This window comes from Agelaius tricolor, unplaced genomic scaffold (assembly GCF_023055355.1).
Source record: "Agelaius tricolor isolate 1412-34295 unplaced genomic scaffold, bAgeTri1.0.p SCAF_4, whole genome shotgun sequence".
NCBI classification, from domain to species: Eukaryota; Metazoa; Chordata; class Aves; order Passeriformes; family Icteridae; genus Agelaius; species Agelaius tricolor.
The window spans coordinates 46315558-46333948 of NW_027269264.1; the positions used below are offsets into that span (position 1 = coordinate 46315558).

General features: G+C 35.0%; 1 protein-coding gene across 11 annotated transcripts in view; it reads right to left on the reverse strand.

Annotated features, from left to right (window-relative positions):
• The window catches only part of NIPBL (NIPBL cohesin loading factor), a 147165-nt gene that overhangs the window by 7036 nt on the left and 121738 nt on the right, over positions 1 to 18391 (reverse strand). For all 11 annotated transcript variants that reach the window (XM_071425535.1, XM_071425528.1, XM_071425533.1 and 8 more), the window contains 17 exons: positions 17787 to 17930; positions 15239 to 15328; positions 14778 to 14992; positions 14574 to 14676; positions 13609 to 13707; positions 13371 to 13517; positions 11637 to 11771; positions 10193 to 10291; positions 8620 to 8673; positions 7344 to 7452; positions 6636 to 6772; positions 5317 to 5457; positions 4905 to 4998; positions 4640 to 4794; positions 4279 to 4369; positions 1169 to 1342; positions 432 to 622 (listed from right to left, as the gene is read on the reverse strand). In XM_071425535.1, coding sequence (XP_071281636.1) covers positions 432 to 622; positions 1169 to 1342; positions 4279 to 4369; positions 4640 to 4794; positions 4905 to 4998; positions 5317 to 5457; positions 6636 to 6772; positions 7344 to 7452; positions 8620 to 8673; positions 10193 to 10291; positions 11637 to 11771; positions 13371 to 13517; positions 13609 to 13707; positions 14574 to 14676; positions 14778 to 14992; positions 15239 to 15328; positions 17787 to 17930 — 2178 coding nt within the window. The remainder of the gene's footprint in view (positions 1 to 431; positions 623 to 1168; positions 1343 to 4278; positions 4370 to 4639; positions 4795 to 4904; positions 4999 to 5316; positions 5458 to 6635; positions 6773 to 7343; positions 7453 to 8619; positions 8674 to 10192; positions 10292 to 11636; positions 11772 to 13370; positions 13518 to 13608; positions 13708 to 14573; positions 14677 to 14777; positions 14993 to 15238; positions 15329 to 17786; positions 17931 to 18391) is intronic.

The window sequence follows — 18391 nt, forward strand, 5'->3', positions numbered from 1 at the left end:
TTATGTAAGCAAAGAGTTATGGAGATGATGGTTGAAACTCTGACACTGACTGTGTAATTCCATAGTGCTTGGAGAATATAGAGATTCAGATGGAAGCAAGCTGACACAAGATAAAGAGCTAAACAAAGAAAACATTTTGGCATATACCTCAAATTCGTAACAGAGTTATGCTCCAATGTACATATCTACATGCTCTTTAGGTACTGCCTGGGCTTTTACATCTTAATCCAAAAAACAGATAACGAAGCATTTGGAATCTTGTGGGCAAACAACATAAAGCAGATTTCAAAATATGCCTTTTGTAAAGGCTTCTGGCTACAGTAAGAAACTGCTGTAACGTAAGTATAAGAGAAGACCTGGAAATTTACGTAGCAAGTTCGAAAACCTCTAAAAACATGAATAGAAGAAAGTCCCACAAAAGCCTATCATACCTGAACAGGATGGATGAGACCTTGGTTTAATGTCAGTGCAATGACATTTAGAGCAAAGTGGCGTACACTGGACTGGTTATGAAAGAAAGCCTCAAGGACCTGTTTGAGATATAGCTGCATGATGGAACTACTCATCCCTGAGGAAATATCACCCATTTCTTTCAGGTCTTCCTGTTTTGCTACTTTTTTCCCTGTAAAAAGGATAAAAGCAATAGCATACTCATCATAGTATAACTACTTATTTTGCCATCACTTGATATATGCTTATCTTTCACAATAAATACATACTTCTGCTGTCTTTTAGAATAGGCTTATGATCTCATGAAACACAGAACAGTCTAATGTACAAAGATATATGAAAAAATAGGGAGACAAAATTTTAATTCAAGTCTTAATTCCTTAATAAAGTATTTTTTTAAAATGTTGTACTTATTATTTTTTTATCTACAAATTAAACTTAGAGGGTTTTTTGATAAAAAATATTATTTCCATCATTACAGCAATTATGAATTCTGGATTGCTTCCAGAGTCTGTATTTGTATATCTTGGAAGTAAATAATATGCATATACCTCTTTTCAAATAATTCTAAAATACTTTGGGTACAGTACTATTTTTTTTTAAATTGCAAACAGTATCTGTTTACAATTTTAAGTGATTCAGCACAGGTATATAGTAACTGTATGCAACAAAGTCGGGTTTTGCAAGGCTCATGAGCACAGAAGAACTCAGCACTTACAGTCTCTGTCTGCCTGCTGCATACGTGTATCTTCCTCCTGCAAGTAGGTCTGGAGGTTTTTTAACACCTGGATTTTTAAGTTTACTGAACAGTTCTTATCTGAAAGAATATTGTTGTACAGAGTCTTCACTTCTTGTTCAAACATTAAACTTGGGTGCTGTATAAATGCAAATCCTAAGGGTGGAGAAAAGAGGAAATTGTTTCTCATTATTATAATATAGAAATTGCATTTCTGCTTTTTAGGTTCTTCAGAAGAAAGGTATGAAATGTATCTCCTCCCAGCAGCTTTTTCTAGTCCAAACAGTATCACACTTCCACGTGGACATCACCTGCTGCTAACAAGGAGCTGTGATTGCCATGACAGTTCTATTAACATGACTCTGTTGGATAAAATTGAGTGACCCAGGCAGGGCAGCTGCACAGAAAGTTGATAAAATACCAGTTGATAAAAATTGATAAATACTATAGGTATTTAACATCACAATAGAAAAAATAGTCACCAGGGAACACAGTAAAATTTGTACCTCTTGCTGTCATTATGCATATACTTCTTGTAGTCTTCACCTGAAGATCATCTGAAGTGTTCCCAAGGCTATGTGTTTTGCAAGACACACACTACAGAACAGTTCTTAGCTGTAGTCTTACCCTTGCTAATGAACTGGCTGTTCTTAAGTCTGTATTTAATAAAAACTTTTCTAAATTATTGGCAGTATATACCATTTTAGATAATGTTTGTAGATTTAGGAGTGCTGCTGACAAAGATACTCTTATGGAGTAACTTCAAAAACTGTAATGGGAACATAGCATCCTGATTTAATTTACATTTAAGTAATTAATAGTTTTTAAGACTGTTTAGGAAAAGCAGAAATTAAATGCATTTTCTATGACCACAAAAATTCAGATTTTAAATGAGCACATAGAAAAAATAGGAACATAAAAGAAAAATGGGGGAAAGAAATGAAAGCAAATAAAATTATGCAAGAACTATATATAAGGATAGCTGTAACAGAGGGAAAATTTAGTCAAGTTTTTGAAGCAGGCTCCACACACAGACAAAGGCAGCTTAGGTAAAGGCTAAGTCCAAGGTAAGCCCCCAGTGTGTTTCAGATCTCATTTCAGTCCCAAAACAAAAAGCAGAGAAGCAGGTGAGAGAAAGGGAAAAGAGAAGAAAAATAAATTAGGGTGGTTTTTGGATTATGTGGTCTATACAAGTATATATTGATGTTTGTAACTTGACCACCTCTGTGCAAAGTCCAACCCATTTCTTATGGTTAATTTTAAAAATGAAAAGCACATGGATGTATCTGTAACAGCTCATAAAACTTTTTCTTCATTCACTTTAAGAAATCTAAACCACCAGTACTCTCAGGGAAAATCGTACTTTTCCATCCCCAACTAACTGGAGAAGAAATCTTACTTGGCATAAGAGGCTGTCATAGGAGATGAAGAAAGGCACCTGCTGTATGTTTTTGTAAGGACTGAATTCACATCTCAGAGATGCTGTCACACCATTTCTATTCATACCTTTGTTTTCACTCTGTTAAGAATCTTTAGAGTAAGAACTAAACTTGGTTGAGTAAAACATTAACTATTAGGTACTTAAAAGTTTACCTAAATTTACTAACAAGTTTATATCCTCAACTTGTTTTTCAAGTACGCATCTGGAAGAGAAGCATAACCATAATAATTAACATTAGGATTAGGCGTAATCCCTCAACAGCAGTGGCACATCCTGAGGCAAAGGCTGAAACTGCTGAGTGTCCCTACTAAAGTGAAAGGCTGATAGGAAAGTACATTCTTCACATGACCCTTTTCACCATAAATAAATGCTGAGTTAGCTTGCTAGTGCTTTTCACTGTACTGCTGCTCACAAACATTGAATGAGTTCAACAACTTTGCTCAGTGACCAGCCTGAGGTGGAAATTTGCACTGTCTACCATATCTCCCTACATCCAGCTATCTCCAGAATCAGTACTTGGACGAAATCAATATATCACTAAAACCAGTGAGGTTTAATTAATATAAAGATAGATATTTTTACAGGCAGAAAAAAAATCTGAAGAATGACTACTGACAAAACAGATCACAGTTTAGTCTATAATTTAGAGACATTTTTGGCACATGTGACATACTCCACATCCATGAACAGAGTAATCATGTCTGTGGTCAGGAATACAGACTCTACCCCACATGATATTCTGTAGAGTGCAATTAAACTGGACTGGACTACAGGCAAGTATCATCTACCTTGACATAATGCCAAGAAAAACTGCACAGAAGTAGTCCACAGAATCACAGTACTGCTAATGCAACAGAGGCAACTCCAACACCATTAATTCTGCTCAACTGTCTTGAAATTGTTTCTCACAGAATATAAAATGATTATTCAGTCTTGATCCTTATCCTCAGAACCCCCCCTAGCCTGTATTAGAGTAGGATATCTGAAAAGTCACCTAAAAAGCAACATAAAGAGGCAAATTCTTGTCCACAGTTAAATCATACAATGGAGGCTCTCGGGCCTTGGAGACAATTTATTTTAAACCAAGCAATAACCATGAATTGAGCTCTTCCAGACACCAAGACCTATCTGCCCAAACAAGATTTCCTTGGATGTATGATTTCTGTCCCTAAGTGAGTGGCAGTTTATTTTCTACTGCAAGTCACTGAAATGCCACACTAATCTCACAAAGGCCATCCAGCTACTATAAACAGCTGTTCTCTTGACTCCTTCAGAATGCCTGCTCCTACCCCTAAAATGTTCCAAGTGTTTCCATAATTTTTTACCTTGTGGACTGAAAAACAAGGTTTGGAGTTACAACATACTTGCATGTGGAGTAAAAAAATCGTGTCTTCATTACCTGGGAAATCATCTGTCCTCTACAGCTTGGTGACACATCAAAAGGCATGCACTGTCACAAGCACCAGGCTGCTGCACATTTCTGGAACTAGCAACCCTTTGACAGCTTTGCTACAACCATTTCTCAAACAAAATATGCCATAAATTTTGATTTTAAGCAAACTCTACTGTGACTTACACAAATATATGATTTCCTACTGATATACATGAATTTCTACTAGAGCAGAAAAAAAAAAAAATTAGTATTTCTTACCAAGACCAATAATGGCTTTTGTCTGTACTTCTTCATCTGAATGCTTTGTAAAATACATCAGCAGTTCAAGGACTTTATCCTTAATGTTAACCTGGGCAAATTAAAACAAAATTAATAGCTATTTGAAGATGAAACAGCTGTTTTTAATCTCTTATAGAAAGCATATATATAAAAAAGGAAAGGAGAAATACAACTTTACTGCACAGTCCTTGCAAAATCATGTATTTAAAAACCAGAAAGCTATACCATATGCATTATGGAAAAATATATACCTTTGGGGGATTAGGAATAATGCGCTTTCAAAATTAAGTGGAACAGTCATTATATCTAAGATATGGAGAATAAATGAAAGTTATTTTACCTTACTGTTGCCCTTAAAATCTTCCTGATCAAAATCAAAATGCCGGCACAGTGCTCCAACAGTGAAAAGTGATCTAAGGAGTGCTGGTTTATTGGCAGTAAGTATTGTACTGTTGGGGTCTTCTTGGTGTTGATTTTTTAATTTAGAAAGTGCACCTGCAGTAAAATAAAAGTTTTTATCACAGAGTTTAATTGTGGTGTATTCCTCAGATAAGACTTGTACTCAAAACTGAAAAGTGACAATTACTTGTTATGATTTTGCTTACCATAGTATCTATTAAAACAGGCCCACACAAATTTATAGTTCTGGGTGACCTTGTTCACAACAGCCCCAAGGCAGCTCACACAGTGCTGAACAACCTAGGAACAAGAAAGAACAAATAAGTTATCTTAAAAAAAAATAAAGTTTAAATGGAGATTATTGTGAAGTTATGCACGAAAAAAATATGCTGAACTAAAATTAACAATCTAACAGATATAATGTAATGTCCCTCCCTAGACTACTCTGAAAACCTACTCAAACAGATTAAAATACAGCAAAACCACGTGGAAACCCTGGTAAACCCAGTACGCTGATTTTCATGACTTAAAGGTTATCTTCATAATGAAGACAATACTGTCTTTAAACCAAAGTCATGTGAAATGGAATCAGTAGAACAGTAGCAATTAAAAACTTACTGTCATGCCATATTTGATGATGAGTTTCATGAGGTCCTCCTCAATAGTGGCAAGAAAGGTCTCACTTGGGTGCTCCATTAGTGGCACTACAAGCTCCAAGATTTTTGCAACATTGCAGATCACCATGAAATCATTCTGGGTCTGCAAGAACAGCATTTACAGTATTTAATACTTCTGGCCATGGACAAACTAAGTACTACTAATATGCACTGACAGTTAAAAACTAATTAATTAAGTTTTAAGTTTTTAAGTTTTAAAAACTAATTAATTAAGTTTTTAAAGTTTTTAACTTAATTAAGATGTTTCATAAACATCTAAAAGAATATTTAGATACTTTACATCTGCTATTAAATTACATATTGTTATTAAATCTAGTTCTGTTTACTGCAGGCATTCTGAGGAAAAGAAGTCTGGATGAGCAGAATTACCCTCTTATCAAGGCTGTGTCACACCTGAAAACCTTTGGGTCTGAAAATTTTCTGGAGTCTTACAAGAAATCTAGGAACTCTTCCTGAGATATGCACACTAGAGAAAACTCAACACCTGAAAACAAGGTATCAGCAACAAAATGAAGTTGTGCTATGACTTAATGCACCTTAAACAAAAGGTAATAATGTGCGCAAATGTAGAAATCACAAATAAAATTACTACTGGTTTGTATTATCATAACTATATGGAATCTATGGAAAACATCTGCTAAAGAGACATGCTGCTAGAAATTGAATTTTGACAAATCCAGGTTGCTAATCAGGATAGTATAAATCCTGAATGCCAGTACTATTTGACATGTTCAAGCTGTCAGTGGTAATTTTATGATTCATCTCAACCATGTGTAAATACAAAACAAACCATTTGCAATCCACTAAATGAGCCACAACAAGTAAATATTTAGAGAAGTCTTTCCTATACTGTTTGTTCAGAAGCAGCTCTAAGAGCCTGTTGTAAATGTGCCTAGAGAACATGGAAAATGCCTGCAAAATGCCAGGCTGTATCTACAATCTAAGTTGGTAACAATTACCCCTTAAGCCTGCCCTATTGAAAGGCACTGCTGCCATCCACTCATGCTCATCATCCTTGAGCAATGGGTGCGTTTCAGTTTCATTTGGCTGCAAAATACGGACATAGAATGTGAGGGAGAACATCTTAAAAGCTACAGTGATCTTCAAAAGGATCTAGTAACTTCCAAAGCTATGACACTCATGAAAAAATTCCACAATTTTAAATTTCCTTTTCCTATCTTAAATTTCATCAAGTATACAAGACAGACGTTCATTTTCTTGCTCAATTATCTAGGGAAAAGACTGTATGTCTCTACTTACACTACATTTAGTGGTCAGGTATGGCTGCATGGTCATGGCATGTTTGACCATTAGTTGGGGCCTTATTTTGCTGAACAAGAACAAAGTGGTTATGCAAGCAACCAAGCGACCGGAATTCACACCTTTATTGTCAGAATCTGCAAAAGATTAGAAAACACAAAAAGGACAGTAAGACCAAGTACTGTTTAAGCAATGAAAAACATATGGTCGAAACACTGTTTGAGTATCTCTTTCTGCATCTATTTAAAGATCCAAACAGAACGTTCTTATTAGAAATGGGAACATACTGTGTTAACATTTATATGTGACTACAAAAGACTTGAAAAAGAAGGAAAATGCATCAAAGACATCACCAGCTTTTATACTCCTTACTATAAATGTTAGATTAGCCCAGCCAATGATTCCTATTACAAATATAGAACTACTAATGCAAATACAATTTGCCATGATAGCTTTGGTTTTAGTGATCTGAAAGTTTGAACCAGCTACTTTAATAGTTCTATGATTGTGGTTAGCTAGTGAAGATTAGGGAAGTTTTATTATTACACAGTACTTTAAATTTTATCACTTAAGAACCATGATTTATTACAATCAGCTTTTAACAGGAATTCCAGAACAGTAACTTTTTGCAATAAAGAGATTTCAACAACTGTTATAGAATTATTAAAAAAATTCAAAGGATTTTAGCTGAATTTTAAATAATATTACCTGATAAAGATTCTTCATATTTAAGAATGTGCTCGACCAAATTGTCAACAAGTTGAGTACAGGCTTTCTTCACAGGTTTATATGAGGCATCCTCTTCTGACTTCAACAGCTATAGCAGATGAAACAGAAAATGGTTTCATGGTAAAGCTGCATTCATTTGCATAGAGTATATTCTGGTTTTATAATAACAATTACTACAGATACACAAGGATTTTAGACTACAAAAGTATTTAATTCTCCATAAAACTTCCATGGTGAAGAAAAAATGACAGGAAGTAAAAAAGCAATATAAGTAAAGTAAGTATATTTAAATATAAATAAAATTTGTAATAAAAATCCATAATAGTTCTCCTTATTTTTTTGCATCAGGATGGAAGCTGTTTTATACTTAATGAAATAATGCAGAAACTAGCAGGAGTTAGAAGATTTTTAAAATACTTAGAGAAATAAAGTGCAAATTCAAAACAAATGTTTTTGACACTAAGGTAAAATACCAAATGAGGATCTAACATAGCTGTATATCAACACTTTATTTAAACTTTTTACATATGAGTTTGGGTACTAAGATTGTGTCCATTAAGATTCTTCTAATATCTAAGAAGGACTGAGACCATATTACAGCCTCTTCTTTAGAGAAGAGGCTCTTATTGAAAAGGCTTTGATTTACTTGATAACCTATTTTCATTACACTCCCGGCAAGAGAAGAATCAAAGGATTTTCTTGCTTGAAAATTAACCAGTGCATGCAAGATGTAGAGAATGATAACACAGGTTAAGAGATATAAACAAACCAAGATCAATTCTTAGAAATATTGGTATTAGATATAAATAGAATATAATGCAGAATTAACTTATACTCTGAAGATTCAATGCTTCCATAAATTGTGTAGAAAATACATTGGATGTGAAAATACACTTATCTACTGTTTAAAGAAAACCTGACATCACTAGATACCTTATTTCAGAATTAAGTATCTTGACTGTGGACTTTGTGTTATGTGAGTTGTTTCTGAAGAACCAATGAAATTAAACAAACAAATGATACTCCTTCCAAAATCAAGAAGCATTTTTAATAGATCACTTGCAAGGACAGAAAATAATGCCAAAGAAAACTGCACCAAGAAGGATAGAAAAAAAGGTCAGCTGTTAAAGAGCAGGAATGGAATTTGTCTATTGTAGGACTGCTCTTGGAGTTCCCATTGTATGTGTTTTAGAAGCAAAAGGAGCACTAACATTCTAACAATGATTGTACTATACATTAAAAATTCATTACTTACATTTTGAAGAAGCTGTTCGAACCAATCATACCCTGTATCTCTACAAGCTGCAACCTATAAGTATTTTTGAGAATAAACTGATTAATAAACAAGGCATCTGAGGAAAAATTATTTCAATATAAATATCATCTCAAAAGACCAGCATATATGCATATATTTCTATATGCATTAAGAATAATGGAGAGCAGAAACAGTCTTCTGTATTTGAAAAATAGCTCCCACCATTTTAGCGACTCTAGAATTTGTATTTCATACAACACAAAGCCTACATGCTTTACTGGAGATTGCTGTCCCTAGCGCAAGATAAGCTTCCATTTTGTAGAAAATTTTGCACAAATTTATGCATAAATACAATTCAGACACTTTGAAAGTGGACACGCATGTATATCATAGAACCACAAGAACTCTTGAGTTGGAAGGGATCCACAGGGTTCATCAAGTCCCACCCTGGGCCCTGCACAGGACATCCCAAGAGTCACAGAGCATTGTCCAAATCTTCTTGAACTCTGTCAGGCTGGTGCTGTGACCACTTCCTTGGGGAGCCTGTTCTAGGGCCCAACCACCCTCTGGGTGAAAAACCTTTTGCCTTTACCCAACCTAAACCTCCCCTGACACAACTTCAGGTCATTCCCTTGTGTCCTGTCACTGGGCACCAGAGACCAGAGAAAAGTACACACACGCACACACATTTATATAGGTGTGTGTGTATATATATGTACATGTATACACACACACACACATTTTATATAAACAGAACAAGCCTTCACTGGTATCATATATCAGGAACAGCACACAGGTGGTTCAAATTTGAACTTGCAAGAGAACTGAGAATTAAACAGAAGTCAAATTGACTGACTTTTCAGACAGGAAAAATGCAAACTAGACTATAACTTTTTAAAAATCTGTAAAGTAAAATGAGGTTTAAACCTATAATTTTAAGTAATTAAGTCAGTTTTTAAATTTGAAATTTAGTCCTTTGAATAATTTATATTAAAACACTTCTTCAGCACAATGGTTTTATACAATGTATTTTCACTACAAATTAGAACATTTTTATCTTAAATAGACTTTGCTATTTGGGAGATATGCTATTTAATTTATTACTCCTAAATAGTAAGATACAATTATGCAGACACCAGTTTGCTCTGAGTAAAAACATGACCCTGTATTTATTAAAACAGCTCATTAACTTTGCTAAATAAAGGTTATCAATTGTTTGAGGAAAATTTTCTTTTAAGAGACAAGTTCTTAAGCAGGCTTAACTATACGCTGCCAGCAATTCCTGTAGAATGTTACATACAATAGAAATAGGTTGTGTTTTAACTGAACAAGTACTTAATAGAATTTAAATGTAGTGTGGTCACAGTTATTATTGCCAGCAGATTAGTGAGCATTTAAGATTTCCTACAGCCTGCTCAACCACATGGATATTTTTGATGTACATTTCATGCCAAGAAATATAAAAAGGGAAACCATCTGACATATTATTGTGTTCAAAAGAATACAGAGAATGTTTCTAAGATACTAAAATCAAAACTGAATTTTGCACACAATTCAAATTTGTTTAACATACCACATCAGTGATGTTTAGTATTTTCCTTGTCATTGCTTCTTTGTCATGGTGTGGAGTTGGAGTAAACCAGAGCTTCTGGAATGTCTCATTTACTAATTTCTGAAGGAAAATAAAATATTAACAGAAATAAATAAACCTACATTAGTATTATTTCTAATACATCCATAGAACAGATGTGCTGATGATCTGTGCCTTTTCATAAGGAATTATGAAAATGAGACTGTAGTAGGAAATGTTATCTGAGACAGACCCAGATCTACTGTTACAGGACTTACACTGACCTCATGCCAAACTTCAGCAAAATGAAACAATGGGAACTGATGCTACAGAAAATAAAGTTACCACCTTCCTGCATTAATTGGTATTCCTCAGAAAAACATAGCTGAGAAGCTGAACAAACCATCCCTTCAGCAGAACTGCAGCAGCAGCAGTAGGTTCCTTTAGTTTACAAAACAGCTGTGGCAAGGTGGGAAAGAGAGAGAAGCCAAGTCTCTACACTCAAATATAGGAAGTAGGTTACCTTCCAATGTTTTTGAATGGAGGACAATATAGAATAGAATGCAAGCAAATAAAAATTATTCCGAAATTACTTCTCTTTCATGGAACTGTTAAAAACACATTGAAGTTTATGCCTCCTTTTTTCTTATTGTTAGAAAGGTAAGAGTCAGGAGGGGAGAGAACATGGTCATCCTCCCTTTCCAGCAGCACCTTGGCTCTAGCTGCTCATCTGGTTGTTGATCAAGTCTTCTCAGAAAGCAACTTTACATTAACATACCTCAAGAGGTAAAAATATCTGCTGCAGCTTTAAAATTTTTAAATTTTACTGAAAGTGTGATACAAAATTACAACAGCTGTGTCCCTAATTACTCAACAATTTTTAAATTATTTTGTCAAATTAAGCAAAATAATAATTGTCGGCTTTATGATTTAACACATTATATTAGATTTGTGCCCTTCTGCAAATACACACTGCACAAAGGGTAGATAATGAGCACATAAGCAACATTTCAGGGGGCACAACTGCCTCACTGAACATTAGCACAGATTAATACTTTATAACTTTAATAATTACACATGGCATATATTAATGTCAAGTAGTTAATTTTTACTTAAAAACTATTGATTTGCAGAAATCAAAGTTTTATATGCCAATTTCACTTGTTAGAAAAGAGAAGTACCAGAGAAAATACTTGCAAGAAGAAAAAAAATCTCAGGAAAATATTTAAAATATTTTGATTGTCAGCAAGAAGATACAGAAAACAGAGGATAGAAAGGAAAGAGAATTAAGTCAGAGAGAATTACAGAAAGCTAAAATATCAGCTCTTAAAAATTCATAACTCATAAATATTACAAAGGAGAAATGAAATACTTTTTTAATTTTGTCAAAATAGGGAAATCCTGAAGTAACAATAATTAAAATTCTGAAGGATATGTTTCATTCTACCTTAATGCCTTCTTCATCATTGACTCTCCGAATCATTTTCACACACATTTCTGTAATTTTGGGAAAAGTTGGTTGCTCAATGCAGATATCCCTAAGTATTTTTATGACTCTTTTTCTGACACTGATACCAGTATCCTGTGAAGAGAAAATAATTACACTCTTGAAAACAAATCAGAAACATTAATTTATGTTCTATATATGAATTAATATTTGAAGATCACCCAATTTGACTTGGAAAATTTATTTAGAAAAGGCAACTAAAATCTTCTGGAATTCATTTATACAAAAACTCAGCATAATTTGTTTTAAAGGCTCTGGTTGAGCTCCCAGAATGCTGAAACACTTTCTCCATCTATACCCTCCCATCTAAGAGCTCATGATGTTGCAATCCACTTATTCACTCAAGAACTTACAAGCCAGTTATGGTGATGCTTTAGCTACTTTATTGGAACACACAAGATTCCCTGTAGATTCGGATAGTAGTACTTTAAGCCTTTGGATAAAGATTATGGATAAGATACATGCAGGCAGTCATTTCCATTTTACTAGGCTTCATCTAAGGAGATAGATGAGGAGCTTCACTTCATTTCACCTTGCTCAGAATCTGTTGAATCTGAACATCAGGTTCAACTGCTTTCTGTAGTATTGTATGCACATGACCTACTTCTCTCCAAAAGCCTTCACAAACTTATTTTATCATGTAACTATAGCAAATGTGTAGTAGTTGACTAAAATCCTGACACAGATACTAGAAGCTAATATTATCCGACAGTTAAATTAACATTGAACATCTAGACAAAAAACCCACTTTTTTGTAAAAATCTCATAAACCTTTCAAAACACTAAAAACTAAAAATAGCATAGAAAAGCTGACCTCAATGATCCATATTTCAGACCTCAAAAATGCAGCAAAATTCCTTATTTCACTTTGTCCTGGTTAAAGCTAGGGTAGAATTAATTTCTTCTCAGTATCTGTTACAGTGCTGTGTTTTAAATTCAGAATGACAATAGTGTTGATAACACACTGATGTTTTGGTTTGGCTAAATCAAGGACATTTTTTTCCCTCCTTGTCTCATGTTCCGCCAATGAGGAGGTTGGCAGAAGAAGCTGGGAGGGAGCATACCAGGACAGGTGACCCGAACTGGCCAAATGGATGCTCCACATCACAGAATGTCATGCCTGCTATATAAACTAGGGGGAGTTATTAGAAAGCACAGCCAATTTATGTTTGGGAACGGGGCTCTGGCATCAGTCAGCAGACAGGGAGCAACTGTTTTGTGCATCAATGGTTTGTTTCCTTTTTATTATCATTATTTATATTTTTATTGTATTTTACTTTGTTTTCAATTATTAAATAGTCTTATCTCAACATGTAAATTTTAGTTCAATCCCCTGGTTCATTCCACCAGGGTGGGGGTAAGAGATGTGGGGGCTGAGTGAGGAGCTGCATGATGTGTGCTAAACTTCTACTTGGGCTTAAGCCATGACACAGTTAATTTGAGCACTAATAATGGAATCAAAAGGAATGTAGCCCTGGTCCTGATGCTGTATGACTTTCTGTAGAAGTTCACCTTTCAACGTAATAAAGGCTCCCTAGAAGCATGTGGCACATTTTACAAGGCTGTCCTTAAAAGCATCACCATTCAAACAATTCCAATTTATTAAACAGGCTCAGTTAAAAGCAAATTTTCCAATGCCACTTATTTTACCATAAATACCACAAATCACCGTACCAGTATTCTTTCAATCAGCATGTCATAATACTGCTCAGCAAGCTGAGGACGACAGAGCACAAATCGGCCAAGCAGCTCCACAGCTGCTTCTCGTACACTAGTGGAGTTATCCATTAGCCGCCCATGAACTCCTCGTTGCATATCCAGCTAAAAAGAACAGATGAAACAAAAATTCAGATTAAGAAATAAAGATATATTTTAAGGGTGATATGTGCATGGTAGGTATTTTCATTTTTACCCTGGCTAGAATGCTGGGGTCTACAGCAACAACCTCAGACAAACACTTCATGGCTTTTGTTCGAACAGCAATTGCATTTTCACCAAGTACACGCAGAATCTAGAAGAGAACAAAAACAAGGATTCAGTTGTTTTGGGAAGGTACCAAATAATAATTAAGAGAAAAAATGCAGCACAATAACATACAAATAATACTACTAAAATAGTAGTAACTAAAAGCTGAATTTATCTTCTCAGAGAATAAAAAGGTGCATGTAAGTGATGTTTCATGGCACTGAAAACTGAACATGGGTGTTTACCATGATTTTCTACTTCTCTAAAATTGGTTATAAGGCTCTTAAATTTAAATTCTACTTTTGTCATTCAGGTGTGGCTTTCGCCATGGTTCTTATAAGAGCAAAGTTGGACAAAGGCACTCTAAGAATGGCTCTGCATGGAAATCAATTTAAGTAGTGCAACTTAAACTAGTACTGAATTTCAAACATGTCAGTGTGCCAGTGTTAGTGCCCTTCTCCAAGAAAAAGCAAGAAACTACACTGGTCAAACAGCAGGTTCCAAAGTGACAGCAACAACTGGCAATCTGGCTTTTACTTTCAAATCAAATTAAGCTCCATTTCATGAGTTAATCTTACCAAAGGAATAAGCATCTTACAGAAGCTGTGAAAATTATTTCAACACTTTGCAATGATCCTCTTACTGTGTGCATACAGTGATTTTGCCATAACCATATATGAATAAATAAAATCATGTGTGCACATTGTAACTTACAAAACACTTGCAAGGAAACAAAACCTAATCACTTTTGCCATCAGTACAGAATATGAAAGCACACGGTGTTATCATGACCTGTAAATACCTCTGCTTAACAATGGACAGATAGTAACATAGAGCTGTGAAAGTGTTTGGAATCAGAATCCAACTGTGTCTCACTATACTAAGACTCTAAGACTTCCAGTCACAGTTTACCTGTGTCAAATAAATATCGAAGCTCTGGGCAAACGGCCTCATAGAGGCCAAGTAGCGAACAATCAAACATGCATCTTCATAGTCCACAGTATCAGAATTCATCCTGAAACAAATTCCATGTGTTAATCAGGATATGTTCACAAAAAAATTATTTAAAGCATCAAATGCATGGCTAATAAAGAAGAAAGCGGTACAGAAGCATACTTTAATGTGCTGAACTGAGATGGAGCAGTTTTAATGATGCTGCGAAGAAACTTTTTGCGACTTTCTGCTCTATGCATGATTTGTCCTGTGGTCTCAACATCTTTTGCATGATGAGTTCCTTCAGATGAATCCTCATCCTTCTGAGATTTAATTGCTTTTTCTGTCTCCATAGTTGTATCACGGAACCACTGAGCTACATAAAACTTCCGAGAAAACTGGAGAAATATAGCAGGACGAACAGAAAACAAAACCAACAGATACAGAAAAAGAAAATTAACAGATTTATAATGAAATTTAGGGAATCTAATGCATCAACATTATTTTGGAAAACACAATCAACAGTATATGTTAGGGTGACAATTTAACTGAAGCACTAATATATATAATAAAAAATAATTTTCTTCAGTACATGTTACTGAAATTATTTAATACATTCCTGATGAAAGAAAGCTGAAATTTACCACTAATGATGCATCAATTTCTGTGTTCTCATCCAGATAATCTAGTAAAGCCTTTTGCAGCTGTTGAATTTCATCATCTCCTCCTGAAACCTGTTGGAAGTAGAAAGATAGTTATAAACAAGAATATTGTACAGTCATAATTACCATCTGAAAATCTATATGTCCACATATAAAATACATTGAAGTCAGTTGTTTGCATAATTGTACAGCATTACTAATTTTTTAACCAATTAGTTATAAAGTAGAAAAACATTAAGATCAGAATGAGACTGGTTTTAAAACAGACTGACTGATTTGGTTAGTTTTCTTTCTGTGATCTCGCACGAGGACCCTCCATCACAGAAAAATAAAAGAGGGCAAAAACCAGAAAACACCTTTATTTCCTCAATATTACACTGAAAGATACTGATGCTAGCAGTTGCTGATGTTACAGCAGAAAAAACTATTATTCTTTTACTCCAAAATCAATGAGTTCAAGAGTTGAAAGCATGCCTACAAGACATATAATACTGATTAGGTTTATATATACATACATATATATATATAAAAAACACCCTGATGTGCAAATTGTGAGTAGAAATTCTGGCCTTTGACAAACCTGAAATTCTGTGGATAACTGGCTTAGTATAAGGGGTGCTTGATGCTTAACTGCCTAACTACTATTGAAAAAAACAAAAAGAAACCATGAATCCTTTAAAAAAATAATATCAATAATCAAAATGAAAGTAGGAGAATAATTTTTCGTTTTAAATTCTCCAGTCAGAAAAAAAATTTTCTTTGTCAGCTATGAAACTTCTAACTTAAAATCATCTTCAGTTCTGTACTAACAGCATCAACTGAGAATCTTGACATGTATGCAGCATGTAACATAGCTTGCAAACATCAGCAAGCAGAGAAAAGTAACATTAACAAGTCCAAAACATCTGCGTATCGAGAGATAAAATCATGAAAAGTATGCACAAGTGTTCAAATAAACTGGACTATCTATTTCTAAAAAAAAAAAAACTGTTTGAAAATGTCAAAGAGAATAGATTTTCCTCTAAAACTTATTCTATGAATCATGGATCCAAACCGCAGCAGGGAGCACTATATGCATTTAGCAATCATTGACTAATATTGTGGAAATTATATCATAACACAGAAGAAAATATCCAACAGAAGTATTCAATTTAGCAGGGAAGTATAATCTGTAGAGTTGTGAGTTAATTTCTGAATAATTAGCTTATAATTTAAGTTTCTGATGACAACAGCAAATGGATTTTCTTATTTTCTTGCCATTTGACCAGGAAAGTGAAGGTCAGCTTATTGTACACATTGTTCTTCTCTTACAAATTTATAAGTAACACAACAGTCTACTCTGATTGATGGCACTGTAGAGAACACACTTTCCACAATTATGGATGGTACTGTCTACCTGCAGACACAAGGGTCAGTGAAGGAGGAGGGGGCGGAACTGCTCCAGGCACTGGAACTGAGATTCCACCTGCAGCCCCTGGAGGAGCCACAGCAGAGCAGGTGGGTGCCTGAGAGGAGCCTGAGGGAGACTTGTGGGAAGAGGGCCCTGCCCCAGGCTGGAGCAGCCTGTCCCTGAAGGACTGCACCCCACAGAAGAGTGACCCAATGTCTGAGGGGTGCTGTGGCCCATAGGATGGACTCACACTGCAGTAATTTGCAGGAAGCTGCTGTCCATGAGATGGACTCACGTTGGAGAAGTTCATGGAGAACTGAATCCCACAGGAGGGACCTTACAGTGCAGCAAGAGAAGCCCCAGGTGATGAACTGGTTTATATTGATAAACCCCCATTACCTGTCTCCTTGCACTGCTGGGGAAGAAGGTAGATGGAAGGAGGGAATAGGGTGGAAAGGTGTTTCTAAGGGTTTGTTTTACATTATTCTGATCTGATTTTGCTAATAATAAATTCACTTCACATGTCTAAGTTGAGCCCGTTTTGGCTCTGCTGGCATTTGGTGAGTGATCTGTCCTGGTCCTTATCCCAACCCACGGACCCCTCCTTACATTTTCTCTCCTCTGTGCAGCTGCAGAGAGGAGTCACAGCAGCTTGGGTGAGGGCCAGCATCAACCCACTACAGACACATTTGCAAGTTCAGGAAAAAACACCAAAACACCCCCAAAACCTCAAATTATACCACGTAAAAACTAGCCCTGCAAGACTAATAGATTAACTCTCTAAAGTATGTATTTGAGTGCCAGAAGCTCAGGTTCTTCTTTGCAATACCAAATGCAGGTTCATAGGTATTTTTAAGGCCCCTTAAGATAGAATCCAACTGTTGCTCCATTATTTCCTCAGTATTGTCACAAGAAAACTAACCACAATAATTAATTAACTTACAGGAACACTACAGAAATGGTACAGTCAAGACATGAGTTAAAAAATGTGATACTTATAAATTGTGTATATTTGATTCAGAAACCTAAACAGTGAATTAAGACTGATTCTCCATAATGTCAATTTTTCAAGTATATTTACAAATGTCAAAGATTTGAATGGATAGATCTCCATCCAGCTGTCATGAATGTCTCACACACCTGTTTGAGGATCCTGGCTAAAGATCCTTGATCCATTTTGCTAGTGACTGCATCTTTCCTCAGTCTTGCTGCTACAGTTCCAAGATAGTCAAGAGATGCAACTCTTAATGCCATTTCTGTGGATTTGTTACTGAACTGGTGAACCTAAGAAAAGCAGAATAGACATTTAAAAATGGATATTTATTTATGCCACAGAGATTCTTCTCACAAAAGATTGCTTTACCGTATTAAAATTTCCACCTAACTTCCATATTGCATAAAATTATATAATTTACTATTACATCACACATACATTACTTACTTTATATAAATATTTCTTTTTTATTGGGTCTCTCTTGCTCCACAAATATGTCTGTCAGAGTTTTTTTAAATGCATATTTTCATTACACAAACTGGACAACTAGCACAGCGTATCTCCAACATCAGAGATTTTAAGCACCATAATGCTAGCTCCTCATTATTCACACAAATATAAAGCTACATTTTACCAAGAACAAGACCATACAATACTTTTTCAAGAAGCAGCTCAAATTACTGTATTAATTACATTACAATACTGAAGAGAAACACTCAAAAAACACACTAACAAACATTCCCATTCTGTA